The sequence below is a fragment of the Cadophora gregata genome (assembly GCF_030347475.1).
Source record: "Cadophora gregata isolate MNR1 chromosome Unknown scaffold_8, whole genome shotgun sequence".
In the NCBI taxonomy this organism is placed as follows: domain Eukaryota; kingdom Fungi; phylum Ascomycota; class Leotiomycetes; order Helotiales; family Ploettnerulaceae; genus Cadophora; species Cadophora gregata.
In genome coordinates, this window is record NW_026695931.1 from 977,049 (window position 1) to 992,033 (window position 14,985).

Genomic DNA, 14,985 nt, shown 5'->3' on the forward strand with positions numbered 1-14,985 from the left:
AGCAGGGCTAGGTCTTTACATCACCACAGCACTCCCCTTGTCAGTTCAATTCATTGCCACATTTTTGCTAGGACTTGGTCCGACTGTCTTCATATAGATCATCTGAGCATCAGCCTTGGTGATGAGAGTGCCGTTCCCATAGTAGAAGAACGTGATGATGTGTGTGATACCGAAGAGAGTCGCTGACGCTGTTTCGACAGAAAAATTGCCCTAGAAGCTCTGTGTTATAGATGTCTGCAAACTGAAAAAGAGAAGGTACTATTGGATCTTATAAAATTTCGACGGAAGTGACGAATGCTAGTTAAGTGGCACTCTCGGGGGATAACATGACTGAGATCAAATCCGAGAACGCACTAAGCGAAAGCAACTGGCTGGCTCATTATGATGGCAGTTTCGAGGACGGTGACAACTTTACTATTCAGGACTAAGAGGCAAATGAAAATGATAAAGATTACGCAATACCAACCTATGCTCGACCTCGAGGCTATACAGAATGGCAAGCTTGCTCCCGACTCTGGGAAGTAATGCCTATTCTAGACAGGTGTCTAGACACTATCATTCCTTCTTCAGAAACGTCCAAGATCCTTCTGCTGCCACCCAGTACAAAATGTCCAGCGATGGACGTCAAACCCGCAGGCTATCATATCAAAACCGTTGTCATTAGTTGCTTGCTTGCTGCAGGTCAGGTCGTATTTAAATGAATGCATAAATCAACTCGTGTTATTAGGCAGACTTGAGCTTTTAGGTAGAATTGACGTGGTAACGGGGCCTTGGAGTATAATATACCTGGGGGTTCCAAGCAACAGAAGCGATGCGAGAGCTTTAAAGAAGCTAAAATGCCACCTTGATATGTGGTTAGAGGGCGTACTTCTGGGTAGTAGTTAACAAACTACCTCTAAATACTTACCCAGTACAATCCTGATGCGACATCTACCTTGGTTCTTTATCTCCAAGGCCTTTGAAAGAGCCAAGGCAATAGAGTAAATAGCCTAACGTCATAAACTTAGATATAGCAATTCAAATCTTCATCAAGGATCTAAGACAAGAATTCTGTGATAGTACAGACTTTAGTACAAAAGATTTCTCTGTGTAGAGCGGTAGAGGTACTTGGGAACATCGAGTGGAGTGACGGAGTGGGGTGGTAGAGTGGGGTGGTAGAGTGGGGTGGTAGAGTGGGGTGTGGGACTCGGTAAAGGAACTCCAAAGAGCTTTCTGCAAATGCTAATATGTAATGAAATAAGAAATTTTTCGTCAAACCACGTATGATTCTACAATGTCTTTCGCCTTAACGAAGACAAAACTGGGTGCTTGGCGCAATGGTAGCGCGCGGTCCTCCTACGACTCGCAAGAGTGTAAGACTGAGGTTGAGGGTTGTAAGTACTTCATTGTCTTTCCACTCTTTGTTCTTGCGCTTACGAACTATGTAATAGCGAGTCCCTTGGTGCTCGATCTGATTTTTTTTTTTCTTATTACCAAGTAGTGAGTCTTCATATAGTCATATTTATCAAATACCTCCGTAGGTGTCCTGAATTCTTTTTTATTGATTTCCCCCCTCTCCCCCCGCCCCGAGTGCCTAGGTAGTTTTCAAGCACTTGGTAGAAACTTGAATGTTGACTCTCCTCCGTGATTGGTCAGATAGAATGTCCTGATATAGAAATTGCGGATACGCTGCGCCCACCACAAGCTTGACTTGGCAGCAACAACAACATCTCGTATCCGTGACAGCATCTGATAAAGATGTGACTTTCCCCAATCTCGAAAGAGGAGATTGAAAACAGGAAAATCTAGACATTTTGCGGTGCAGAATACTATCCAACGTATTCCAACAGCAAACATGGCGCTCTACAATATCGCAGGCGGCGTCGAGAAGCTCTCTGTGTATCTGGGACTTGGGCCGTTCGAAGGTACAGCTCAAAGCCTCAATACTCGTCTCTCCAATTGAGTGTAATACTAACGTACCTCCAGTGCAGCCTAATTGGCAATGTCCCTCCTGCGCATCGACCCCTTCGGATCCTATCTGTGCCGATTGTCGAAGCTCCTGGATCCATGAATTAAAGGATCTCGATTACAGTAATGCATACGAAGCTCGATTAAGTCGCACATTGGGAGTAGCTGGTTTGTTGATGGGACTCAGTGGATGGGCTTCGAATGTCGGGCTCGGATGGTTCGAGTTTGGTGATATGATCGGTGGGGTGAGTCTCGTCTCCTTGTGGTCGACGAAAAGAATTAGGGACAATTGAGCGTCAGCAAGAATTTGTGATACAGCTATTCAAGTACATATTACTGACGCATGTGAAAATTAGATGACAGCTGCCATCTCATGGCACGCTCATCACGACCTATGGCCCTCCATACCCCTTGCACTTTTCGCCGTCATCATCTTCTGCGTCTCAACCCTAGCGTTCCTATCTATCATGACAATTTCAGGCTTCATGCTGGTCATGAACCCTATGGGGAAACGACACTGGCGGCATATGACACCGCAAATGTATGCGCTGTTGGGGCTCTTCGTACTAGTGGAGGTGGTGGTCATCATATTGCGCGTCAGCGTCATGGATCTCTTCGTCATTGTTGGCCCGATGATGTTAGGCGGCATGGGATTTCTGGCCCCATTGTGTATGCGAAAGTCTGTGGAGCAAGAAGAGAGGAAAGTGGACTTCAAGGATGAAGAGAGTGTTTGATGCTGGGCCTGGGCCTGCTAGATCCCTCGTCGTGGGCTGATAAACTGGAGGGTTGCAAAGTAGGCCTTTCCATTAATGAAATAAGGTATGAACGCCGATATGCTGCCGTAGTTGATAATACTTCTGCTGGGCTTGAAGAGGACCAGAAAACTTCTTCTACGGCGTCGCAGAATTTCAAGTGAAATTGAAGGACATGACCTCTACTAATGGAAGCATTTGCTTGCGTTTTCTTTCACTCCGCTCTGGGCAATCCCGTTTCCCTCGGGATCATCAGTCGTCTCCCTTCTATCCAGCCTCGTGCCACCAGAAAGCTAGATTCCAGTGGCCGGCCTAGTATGCATGAGTTGGCACTTCATAGGTTGAATGCTACATCAACAAGGTGGCCGAAAGGTTGCCGTTCTCTCCTCCCATAGTATCGTCACATATTTTCACATCGTGCCATTTCTTTTCTCCAGTCACCTCTTATTCTTGTTGCTCCAGACCTGCAGATCTCACCAAAAGTCTGGCCCTGTAAAATAAATGCAATAAACTTCTATTCCTGTGCTTGTCGTCATTATTTGTTGACTTGCGATTCTGTATTCTACACAGCATGGAGATCGAACCTGAGAGTTTCAACTCCTCTTCGAGCAATCGAAGATTCATTCACAGGCTTCTAAGGGCTCTCATGTCGGTGAGATTGTATATCTGAGTAAGATTTTCTTTCAGATAGAGTGGACGGTATGACATGGTCTGATGAATATGCAAGGCCTGTATGTCAGCCATCGCCAAAGCTCGCTTCCAGCTCTGATTTTGCAAGCCACGCCTGATTATTTTTTGTTTGCCCAGCGAACATTGAGAGTTGCTCCGTGCCAATGCCCTCCTTTAATACCTAGGTCTGCCCCATCACCTTTGATCAGCAGGCACTTGATAGCCATCGTAAGGAAGGCTTCAGATTGATTTTTCATCCCCAAGTTTGTAGCTGAGCCTCGGATGCTTGTTTAGAGATCGCAATAATTGATTTTGCACTGTCTTCGAGCCTCGAGACAGGGGTTCCGCGGTCAGCTTCTGTCATATTTCTCCTTGCCAGCAAAGACCTCCTGCACACCGTTGCTTGAAGTTTTTTTGATCTCATACATCATGCAGCCTTTACTGCACTCACTGAAGATACGGAGGACCAATATGGGTATTTCCCGCCAAACGCTGCTGTATGGCCCTCTAGCCAACCAACCCAATGTCTGTGATGACAATCATCTTGTCTTGCGGACTTGGTTTGTTACACTGCAGTCGCTTGTTCGAACATCATGCAGTCGTGCATAGACCTGCCATAAGCATCAGCCTTCCTTAATTTGGGCGGTCAGGACCTCAGCTGCAACTTGGTACATTCTGCCGAAACAATCGGTCCTGTCCACCATCAAAGATCATGACTGCTGAAATGAATGTTAGTACCACACAGCTTGGAATCTTCAACGCCATTCAATGAGCTAAAGCATATGCGGGCATCTTGGCGAGGATATACCTGCCAGCATGACATGGTGTTGAACTCATTCTCGGTGGAATTTGAATGGTATATGCAGAATGGCGGACTTCTCACGATGCCTCCAGATCGGCATCACCGCTGAGAGTGTCAGCCTCGTAGCTTGACAGCCACGCTCAGCTATGAACTTCATTCCTCTGATTTGGTGACCACATCAAGACCCCGGGTAGAGCATTCAGGTATATAAACCTGAAGAGTTCTCCTCTAATCTGGCATCCTGATCATCACAATCTGTTTTATAACACCTTCAACGCCAGCTACATTTTACCGGATCTTTCCTGTTCGTACCCGAATACAAATTCCACTTTCCTCAATTCGATTTTCGAGACTCTTTCGCGCAAACGTCCCAACTTCGAACGACCAGCAACATGAGTGACTACCGCGAATCTGAGTATGAGACTCAAGAGCACGTCAATGATGGAGAATACTACGAGCAAGAGACTGCCGAGGTTGTCGAAGAAACATGTATTGAGGAGGAGCCACTTGAGGAGGAGCCTGTAGAGGAGGAGCCAGTTGAGGAGGAACCTGCAGAGGAGGAGCGTGTAGAGGAGGAGCGTGTAGAGGAGGAGTCCATTGAGGAAGATGCACCGTGCGAGGAAAGACTTGACGAGGAGGATCGCTCTCTCGAGTTTGGTGGTCTTCAAATCACCCTCGAGAATCGAACCAACGCTGAGCAGGTCTTTGCTTACATCACTGGCCAACTTGTCGACGAGGGCAACAAGGTCTGCTTTGTGAAAGCCGATGGCAAGACCCTTTACGTTCCCGAGAAAGAAGAAATCACCGAAGTTGGAAGTGAGGTTCCAGTGGACTGTGCTATCAGACTCGGCGCAACGGGCGAGACCGTCACTGTGACCATTCCTCATATTGCGGGTGGTCGTATCTGGTTCTCTCTGGACCAGGAATTGACTTTCAAGCTCAATCCTGGGCCAGCTATTGCAGAGCCATCCGTCACGAATGCCTCCGACCCCAATATAAACACCAGCTGGGGCTTCTGTGAATTTACCTATACCCAGGATTGCCTCTACGCCAATATCAGCTATGTTGACTTCGTCTCTCTCCCCATCTCAATGTCGCTCACTACCGAACGTGGCGAGGTCCAATCTGTCGCTGGCCTCTATCAAGATGGTTTGCAATCAGTTGTTGACGGTATCCGCTCCATGGAAGACGAGTGCCCCGACTGGCAAGACCTCATCGTTGAATCAGATGGCAAGCCTATTCGTGTCCTGAGTCCTAACAACGCCCGCGTCATGAGCGGTGGCCAGAAGTTCGAAGGATACTATGATGAGTACGTCAATGCCTGCTGGGACAAGTACCGCGCCCAGCCTCTGATCATCGACACGCAAGCATCCTACGGCGTTCTCGAGGGCTGGGTGAACGATGACGACCTGCTTCGCTTCGAAGGTCACGGCACTTTTTCCAAGCCCAGCACCGGCGATATCTTCAGTTGCAGTACAAACTGTTTCCGTGATAACAAGGAGGCAATGGGTCCGTTGACCGCACGTATCAGTGCTGCGCTGAATAGATCCACGTTGTTAACCAACGATATGCAGCCTACCAACGAGCAGGTTTCTGAGTTCTACACACATCCAGTAACAAACCACTATTCGAGACTTGTTCACCTGGCGAATGCTGACGGAAGGGGATATGCTTTCCCTTATGATGATGTGCCAGCACCAGGCGATGTTGACCAGTCTGGCTTCGTGACTGGGAAGCCTCAGACCTTTGCTGTTTGCATCGGCTGATATCTTCCAGCTCATTGAAATTGGAAGCGCGAATTTTGATACGGATGTGGTTTAAGCTGTCGTTCCTTTTTATTCAGCATCTAGACTTATTTCCATCTCCCATAGCTTTATGTAATTCAAGAATGACTTGCATTAGTTATATTACTAAAACGATGTGATATTTCGGGGGATGCTTCCATACATCAACGGCATGGAAGACATCCACATGCTCGGATCACCGGAAGTGAGAACATGAGAGAAAGTTTAACCCTATCGGCCATCTGCACGCTCGACTGCATTTGTGACGAAGTTTGTACGAATGTTTCGTTTCATCTCCGGTGCAATCTTTGGTGAAGCTCGGTTACAGCAACGTAGCCAGTAAAGACATGGAGAACCCAGACCTTATCAGGAAAAAGTGCGGTTGGATCCACTCAATCGATTCGTTTCAAGTTCGGGATATTAGGAATTCAGGGTAGGATTAAGATCAGCGAGAGACTCCATACTGCTGCAACCTAAGCGGTCTGCCTAACTAGTCCTAGGCTTTTTGGTTCTAGCTTCTACAGTAGTTCTAGCGGCCAGGTACAAGACAGCCCTGAGACTGTGACAGGCACGCGGGAGTTCCCTTCCAAACCTTCATCCAAAGCGGAATGGCTGACAACAAGTAAGCACCAGTAGTAGTGAGGGGGAAGAGGAGCGTTTACGAGTAACTTTGACCTCACAGGGCGACTACCGGTAGTTGGATTCCTCACTCACAGGCAGGTGCATTTGCACGTCCAGAATTCTTACAGAGCTCCGACTCCAGAGACTGCGCTTTGCTGCGCTACCAAGCAATATATGACGAAGTTAGGCGACCCAGGTGCAGACTCGATCGACGGTAGACATCCAACCTGTCCCTGTGGATACGCAAATGCAGGCCGCCTTCTAGAAAACACGGAGTTATTCTCGGATGGATACTGGAACGACGGAGCAGCTGCCGAATTTACATAAGAGTAAGACTGACAAGGAGGTCGACGGGGTTCACACGTGGGAAGGGACAGGGTTTGGGATGAACTGCAGCCCCTGATTCGACTGTTGCAGGATTCTGTTGCTCGGACCGTCTGAGCAGAACCCACGACAAGACCTGAAGCCAGCCAGTTGTCTGAGCCGACATCAGCAAAGACAAGACGCAGGACAGGGCAGGGCAGGGCAGGGCAGGGCAGGGCAGGGCAGGGCAGGGCACCTTCGGCAGACAGGGACCTCTCATTGCCAGCAACCGAACTCGAAGTCCAAGTCGAAGTCGAAGTCGAAGTCGAAGCGAGCGAGCGACACAATTTTACGTTTGCGGGAAGGGAGCGCAGAGACAAGGCAGTCAGCCAAAGACAAGACAGCGACAACTGGGGCTCGGCGCCAGCAACACAAAACCAAACCCTCCCTTTGGAGGCAGAGCCCCGGACTATCCAAAAGCGCCTGCGGTACGGCCTCTTTTGGAATTACACGGCAAAATAAGGACGAGCCGACAGCACGGTGGTGCCATATATTCCTCATCCGGTGCGCCGCACGGAGATTAAGATATCTGTGGTTTGGCATTGGCAAAAGGCAGAGCAGAGTACTGGAGAGCAGAAGGCTGTCCGAAGCACTCGTGCAGCAACTATCACAAAGAAGGCTGGTCCTCCATAATTGCAAGCCATTAATCAAGCCGGTGCACGTCAGGCCGTCGAGTCGAAAACTGTGGATAATCCACGCGATACAATATCCTTGTCCGCGATAAACTACCTTAAAGAAACTCGCAGCTGGCTCTTACAGTAAGAGGCCGTGAAACTTTGTTTCCTGGCTCGCACTCTAGCTCAAGATCTGCTCCATTATTCCAGGTTACCGGTCAGGGACAAGGGCAAGGCAGCGCTTGGAAGTCGGAAGACACGCCTCTTTTTTCCAGGTCCAGGTCCAGGTTCAACAACCTTGAGCAGTCCGAGTGCGCACGGTTCTGTGGATCTAAGACAACGATTCCGCCTTTCTTTGCCCCCCATTATTACAGAGCACAATCGGCATCGGCTACCCAAAGAACGGGGATTCAAATTACGGAAGACACCTTGCTTTAGTTGATCACGCCGAGTGTTCAGGCGGAGAAAGGTCTTGACGCGAGATAGCCCTGTCCAGAGGTCCGCTTTCCTAGTAAGCCATTCTCCATTGATCCCTACAGTCGGTAATGTAGAAAGTTCGCCTGCGGGCGAGCTGTATCTTTTTACTTTCCTTTGCCCTTTCTTCGATTCTTTCCAGCATGAGTGATCATGGCGGACAAGCTGACTTTGCGGCCTCCAGGCGCGCTCGAGTCGAAGTTCTCCTCCTCCCCAAACGAGTCGGCGGACGACGAGCCTTATCCCGAGAGGAACGACTTCCTCTCAGGAGTCCGGAGGGGCATCAAGAAGCTGGGATCAATTTCGGGACAGCATAATCGACCTGCGAACATACAGATTGGTGAACGACTCTCACCAGCCTCAACCCCGCTCGATCCCTCTCCAGCATCTGCGAGCACCTCGCAATTTCGTCGACCGAAGAGGCATGCACCAAGTGCCAGCGACTCTATCCTCGAAAAGCCTCTGCCCAGGACACCGTCTGCCCTTCCTGTTGAAGAACTCTTACAGGGCGCGACCTACCACAACCCATACTTCCCTGAGATCATCAAGACGCCCGCTCCAATGTCACGACAGGCCATGAGTGGAAGTCGGACAAGCACGATGGACTCGGCGACGTCGGGGCCAGGACAGTCGCAGATGTATGCCAGTGGCTTCAAGCCTCCTTCGAGCTCTTACCTATCAGATATGGGTGGTAGCCAGGCAGGTGTCTCCAGACAGGAAGCAAACAGGCCCGAGCCTGACGACGAGACGAGAGATATCATGACACCTCGAAGTAATGGGCCTCCATCTGCGGGCCCCTCGCCAGCCCAGCCACGGTCTGGCGGAGGCAATATAGTAGGGACACCTGGAGGATCATCTCAGCATCTGTCTGGTCTTATGTGTAATGTACATCGAACGACTGGACGCGAGCCACACCCATTGGTCGGAGCTACAACTACGATTCTGGGAGATAAGCTATATGTTTTTGGTGGGCGGATCCTGTCTCGTTCCAGGCCAGTCTTGACATCGGACCTGTATGAGCTGGATCTCATAAGGAGGCATTGGACAAAGATTGATGCGTCTGGGGATACCCCCCCACCAAGATACTTTCACAGTGTATGTCCTCTTGGAGATACCAAACTTGTGTGCTATGGTGGAATGTCTCCTGCTCCATCACAGGGGCAGGCACAAGCTGTAGCAGCTGCGCAAGAGACACAACCAGAAGTGGTTGTAATGTCCGATATCTACATTTATGATGCGCCAACCAAATCCTGGACGTTCATTCCCACCCAAGACACACCACAAGGAAGATATGCTCACTGCGCAACAATCCTTCCATCATCTGCCACCTTTTCTTCAACAAGTGCAGCCTCATCCGCAATTCAGCACAACCTTCCTGGCTCAAATCCCAATTCGGGGACCTTGGGTGTCAATCTAGATGGGACTGGGGGGGCTGAAATGGTTGTAGTAGGAGGTCAGGATAGCGCCAATCACTACATTGAGCAGATCAGCGTCTTCAACCTTCGAAGTCTAAAATGGACCAGCACACAACAACTGGGAAAGAGTTGTGGAGCATATCGCAGTGTTGTTGCTCCTCTTCCGAGCAGTGCTACTTCACGACTTGGAAAGAGCTCGCCCACGAAATCAGATACTGGTAACATGGCACAGGAATCGAGGGAGTCTGGATCATCTATGTTGATTTACTCCAACTACAACTTTTTGGATGTCAAGTTGGAACTTCAGATACGGTCGTCCGATGGGACATTGTCTGAGAAGCCAATGCAAGGCACTTTTTCGCCGCCTGGACTACGATTCCCCAATGGTGGAGTGATCGATACCAACTTCGTTGTTAGCGGTACATATCTGACTTCTTCCAAACAAGAATATGCTTTATGGGCATTGGATCTGCGAACCTTGACTTGGAATCGTATTGATGCCGGCGGTAGCGTCTTCAGCCAGGGTAGTTGGAACAGAGGTGTTCTCTGGAACCGGCGAAATACCTTCGTTATTCTTGGAAACCGAAAGAGAAGTTTGGTTGAAGATTACAATCATCGTCGTATCAACTTCAGCAATGTCTGCATGGTTGAGCTCGAGGCTTTTGGTCTGTATGACAATCCGAGGAGAGCGGCACCCATGTCGGGCTTTGTCTCGGCAAGCTCTCCGTTCAACGTTCCTTCTTTAAGTCTTGGTGCGAAAGCTGGCTGGACTGCCGGCGGTCGCTCTCTATCGAAAGCTGCTGAAGAGTTAGGTCAAGCAGCCCTCGGGTTGCGGGAGTTGGCAGATATGGATATTCTGTGCGTTGGCGGAGAGCGCATACCCGTCAATTCTCGAGTCGTTGCCCGGAGATGGGGACCATACTTTGTGCAACTACTACGAGAAGGTGCTGCAACACAAGACGGCAACGACGCGGCTACCCTCCGGCCTGAAAATGTGTTCCGTCATAACCCGAGTAGGAACAGTAGTGTGACCATTACTCCCAGTATTGGTGCTCAATCTTCAAGCATGAGTACTGCTTCGACCTTGAATAACACGTCTACTTCGTCACTCGCCCCCGGGAATCAAGTATCAGCTGAAGTCGCGACCTCATCACTTCCTCCAGATGCTAGCACACTATCTCCCTCATCTCGACCACGAACTCTGTACTTACCTCACACACAACTGACGCTTAAAGCGCTCCTCCACTTCATCTATACCTCCGCTCTGCCGCCTGCATCTTCTTCCCACTGCACTCCGCAAATACTCTGTTCCCTTCTACAAATCGCCCGTCCTTACAAGATTGACGGCCTCCTCGAAGCTGTCGTCGAGCGTCTCCACGAGATCCTTGATTCCCGGAATGCTGCAGCAGTTTTCAATGCGTCGGCCATGGCAGCCGGTGGCGGCCGCTCAACAAGCTCCATTTCAGGTCTTGGGGAGAATTGGCTGTCCCCGGATTTCCAGGATGTCCCCGGAGGAAATCCCAGTTCAGCACCTCAGGTGCTACATATCGGAGCCCTTGGTGGAGATGCCAGTTCTCGGGCTCAGCAAAATTTGCGAATCAACACTGCAGTGGGCGGAGGTCGTAAGCCAGAAGAAGACGAGGCTACTAGCGCGACGAGTAGTGTTGCGAGTGACGTATCGGAGTCCGACTTGAGTGGTAGTGTGGGGACATCAGAGACCGGGCAGAGGGCCAGCCGCGAGAGAGATGTTTGGAAGGGTGATGTTAGTGCTGTTATAGGATTGCAAAAACGCGGTTTGAGGGGCCTGATGGAGGGGAGGAGGTTACGAGAACGTGGTGCTAGCGTTGGCGCACAAGCACAGAACCAGGGCATGAGAGTTGGTTTGGGCATCGGTGGGACTGCTTAATACCATCAGTGGATTTGATGAATATTGGTTTTGATGCAAGGAATATGAGCGAGACAAGATGGACGGCAGACGAAAACATTATAAGTGTGTTCACGAGGATTACGATTCATGTTGCGTTGGACAGGGAACCGACCATTTGAGAGGCTATCTATGTAGTGCACTTGCACATTTCTGTATTCTTCGTCGACTGGGTATTATAGCATAGTTGATATTTATTGAACTTGTTCTGGCAAATACGTCTCCTCTATTGCTTTCCCCACCAAATAAGATTCATGTTTACTCATGAATAGCCGACTTCGGTCTATCAGCCTCGTCCAGCCTTGTTCGCTGACCTAATAGCCGGGGATAAACAGTCTTGGCTGTGGGAATAAAACACTCCACCCACTTCATGGCACATATCCGCAACTTCATCCTCCCAATAAGGACCCTCCAGCGGAGACTATGATCGGCCACTTTACTCAACAGGGCTCTAGCTGGGTCAAGTCATCGAGTCACGGCCGGGTAAGGCACAAGTGTGACATCGTGCCCCAGAAAGTATTTATTTCCAGTGCCAAGACCAGTTTACCTCAATTTTCTTTCCCTTTTTCTTTTCCAGATGTCTGAGCTGTTACGATTCCTCTCCTTCATTGCTATTGCTACATGAGATGAGAGTAGATAGCAATGGCTGCTCCCGAGATAGACCTTCCGTCCGATGACGACCTGGGGCGCAATTCCGAGAACCCTACACTTTTCGGCAACAAGGAAGACAGCGACGAGGAGAAAACGAATAACTATATCGAGGACTCATCGTCAGCTTCCGTAACCAAAAACTTGGCCTCGGATATCTTGGATCAGAACTCGCCAATAATTTATCATTTTCTTACTTTTGAAACTATTCTCCCTTTACCGTCAACGAGCTTTTCTCCAGATGGACAAGTAGCTCCTCCCCAGCCAGACCTCGTCAAATACACTTCGCCCTTCGACTGGCCGGAGTCAAGGAAGAGTTTTATGATATGGCTTTCTTGTATAGCTACAGCTATCACAGCATATACCGCTGGCTCATATGCTCCTGCGTCGTCTCAGATGGCTGCTGAATGGAAAGTGAGTGAGGTTGCCGTCGTAGCTGGAATCACCACGTTCTGCAGCGGATTCGCTATTGCTCCTATGGTCCTAGCACCCTTCTCAGAGATCAATGGCCGATATCCCGTCTTCGTCGGTGCCGGTATCGTGTACTTGATTTGTCAGATTTGCTGCGCTGTTACACCAACTTTCGCAGGTATGTTGGTTGCAAGGTTTTGGGTTGGTGCTGGGAGTTCTGTTTTCTCGACCATGGTTGGAGGGGTGGTCAGTGATTTGTATCATGCCGAGGGGAGGAACACACCAATGGCCCTCTTTTCTGGCGGTGCCTTGTTTGGGACCGGGATGGGTCCTTTGGTTTCGGGGTTTGTGGCTCAGAATACCTCTTGGAGAGTACGTATATACATACAACTTGCTGCGTTTGAAACAACAACACAGTCATACTCGAAAACGCATTCGATGAAAATGAGCTGACGTATATTAGTGGGTGTTCTGGGTTCAGGTTATTACCTGCGGCTGTTTGATTACAGCGGTCACTGTGTTCTTCCGGGAGACTCGAGGGAGTATCCTTCTGAGCAGAAAATCTAGGTGTCTCAATAAGTGGTACGAGGAACGAGAAGCAGCAGGCTTTTTTGGTTTCGACATGGCTGTCAAATTCGAGAAAACAGAAAGCCAACGAATTAGATGGCTAGTCAAGTCTGATGAAGAGCGCGAGTCAATCGCCAAGATGATAGGCATCTCCGTCTACCGGCCTTTCCATCTTCTCATTACCGAGCCCGTTGTCTTCTTCTTCTCTCTCTGGGTAGCATTCGCATGGGCAGTACTCTACCTAACATTCGGTTCCATTCCCCTTGTATTCGGACGCTCCCACGGCTTCGACACCCAACAAAGTGGCGCTGTTTTTGCAGCAATGTGCGTCGGGGCCTCTCTGTCTACAGTCCTCTCCATTTACCAGGACCGCATACTAGCCCGCTACCTTACCTCCAGTGCCAAAAACATTGAGCACCCCAGCCGCATCCGACGAGCCATCGATCTGTCCTCCCCAGAAGGCCGTCTCTATTTCGCCTGTATCGAATCCGCGCTGCTCCCCATCGGGCTCTTCTGGTTCGGATGGTCGCAATTCCACTCCATTCCGTGGATCGTGCCCACCATGTCCATCGCGTGTGCTACTATGGGTATATACTCGATATATCTCGCTACCTTCAACTACCTCGCTGACACGTACCATCGCTATGCGAGCTCGGCGCTGGCGGCGCAATCCTTCTGCAGGAATATATTAGGTGGTATTTTTCCACTGGTTACGGTTCAGATGTTTAATGGTTTGACGTTTCAGGGTGCCGCAAGCCTTCTCGGCGGGTTGGCGGCGTTGTTGACGGCTGTTCCGTGGGTGTTGGTCTTTTATGGACCAAGGATCAGGGCGAGGAGTAAGTTTGCGAGTGAGATTATGTGAAGACGAGTCTGAGTGGTGAATGGATTCAGTCGAATGGCGCGGACCCTGTGGTCCTGAATGCACACAGGAAAACAAGGATCGAGGAGCATTTAGATGAGCCGATCGATACTGCTCTACCATCCCTCCTGTGGAGACATATGGTAGTCATGAATGGTATCTGATGCAGGTTACCACCTTTGGCTTCTCAAAGCCGAAGGGGTAGATAGATGAGAGGGCTTCACTGACGGAGGACAGTGGGCCAGTGGCATATCCTCTAGCATATAGAGAGACATAGTATATACTTACCCAGTCAATACACCTATTCTATCTTCCAGCCCGTATTCAGTCCTAGCACACAGAAGGATGTGCATAGTTCAAGCTACGGTAATCGCGAAGACACAGTAGCACGACCAGCCTCGCTAGTCCAACTACAACACCATCACTCCCACTTGACTTGCAGCCCTTCTCTCTATTGCTCTATCTAATACACACCTGTTTCAAGTCATATAATTTGTCATATCATAATTTTCAGTTCAATATTACTCGTCTTCCTATTCGTCAAAATCCAAACACACAAAAGTGCATCGTACAACGGGGCATCGGTCGCTTTTCTGCGACCTTCCAACATCAACAATCCTCCTGTTGGAGTTCCCTTTGGATGTGCCTAAACCGTCTTATAAATATCCTGTTTCGTCCTAAACATAGAATTCGGTCATTTCTTTGAAACGAGATGTCGTGGAAGGGGCGAAGAATTACCATTGCAATGGGCGATCTGGCTTGTTTTGTTCCAACACCTGAGCAGAGTCCAACGCTTTGAGGTCATTCTTGAGTTCTCAAACTCTCGAACGGGGGTGATATTGCTAGTTTGGGATGTGAGTGCATTTCAGCGGAGGGTTTCAGCCATTTAACGTGAGATAAGTCTGGGTTCTGGCTGTGGCGAAGCACTGATGATGGGTTCTGCCATAACATGAATGCAGATTATGTGCTCGGCCGCATTCTATTCTGAGATAAAGTTGAGTGACATTTAGATGCGTGACAGCCATTTATTTGGACTGAGCTCAAGTATAACTTTTGTTGCGTCCCGCCATGATTTGTAGATCCTCTACTTCAACTTCATCCTCGTGCTCTGCAGCGCACTAGATACCACATCCTC

The 14,985-nt window shown here is 49.4% G+C and overlaps 4 protein-coding genes across 4 annotated transcripts; all 4 read left to right on the plus strand.

The window, feature by feature from the left end:
• Positions 1 to 1,834: 1,834 nt before the first annotated feature.
• On the plus strand, positions 1,835 to 2,681 carry ONS95_013862 (uncharacterized protein; the record flags this gene model as incomplete). The annotated part of the gene is made up of 3 exons (XM_058507511.1): positions 1,835 to 1,904; positions 1,966 to 2,192; positions 2,304 to 2,681. The coding sequence occupies 3 exons, from the start codon at positions 1,835 to 1,837 to the stop codon at positions 2,679 to 2,681; spliced, it is 675 nt and encodes a 224-aa protein (XP_058356680.1).
• A 1,881-nt stretch (positions 2,682 to 4,562) lies between these two features.
• On the plus strand, positions 4,563 to 5,936 carry ONS95_013863 (uncharacterized protein; the record flags this gene model as incomplete). The annotated part of the gene is made up of 1 exon (XM_058507512.1): positions 4,563 to 5,936. One exon carries the CDS (start codon positions 4,563 to 4,565, stop codon positions 5,934 to 5,936), a length of 1,374 nt encoding a protein of 457 aa, XP_058356681.1.
• Positions 5,937 to 8,587: 2,651 nt separating this feature from the next.
• ONS95_013864 (uncharacterized protein) lies at positions 8,588 to 11,347 on the plus strand (the record flags this gene model as incomplete). The annotated part of the gene is made up of 1 exon (XM_058507513.1): positions 8,588 to 11,347. The coding sequence occupies one exon, from the start codon at positions 8,588 to 8,590 to the stop codon at positions 11,345 to 11,347; it is 2,760 nt and encodes a 919-aa protein (XP_058356682.1).
• Positions 11,348 to 12,007: 660 nt separating this feature from the next.
• ONS95_013865 (uncharacterized protein) lies at positions 12,008 to 13,853 on the plus strand (the record flags this gene model as incomplete). The annotated part of the gene is made up of 2 exons (XM_058507514.1): positions 12,008 to 12,796; positions 12,888 to 13,853. 2 exons carry the CDS (start codon positions 12,008 to 12,010, stop codon positions 13,851 to 13,853), a joined length of 1,755 nt encoding a protein of 584 aa, XP_058356683.1.
• Positions 13,854 to 14,985: the final 1,132 nt, after the last annotated feature.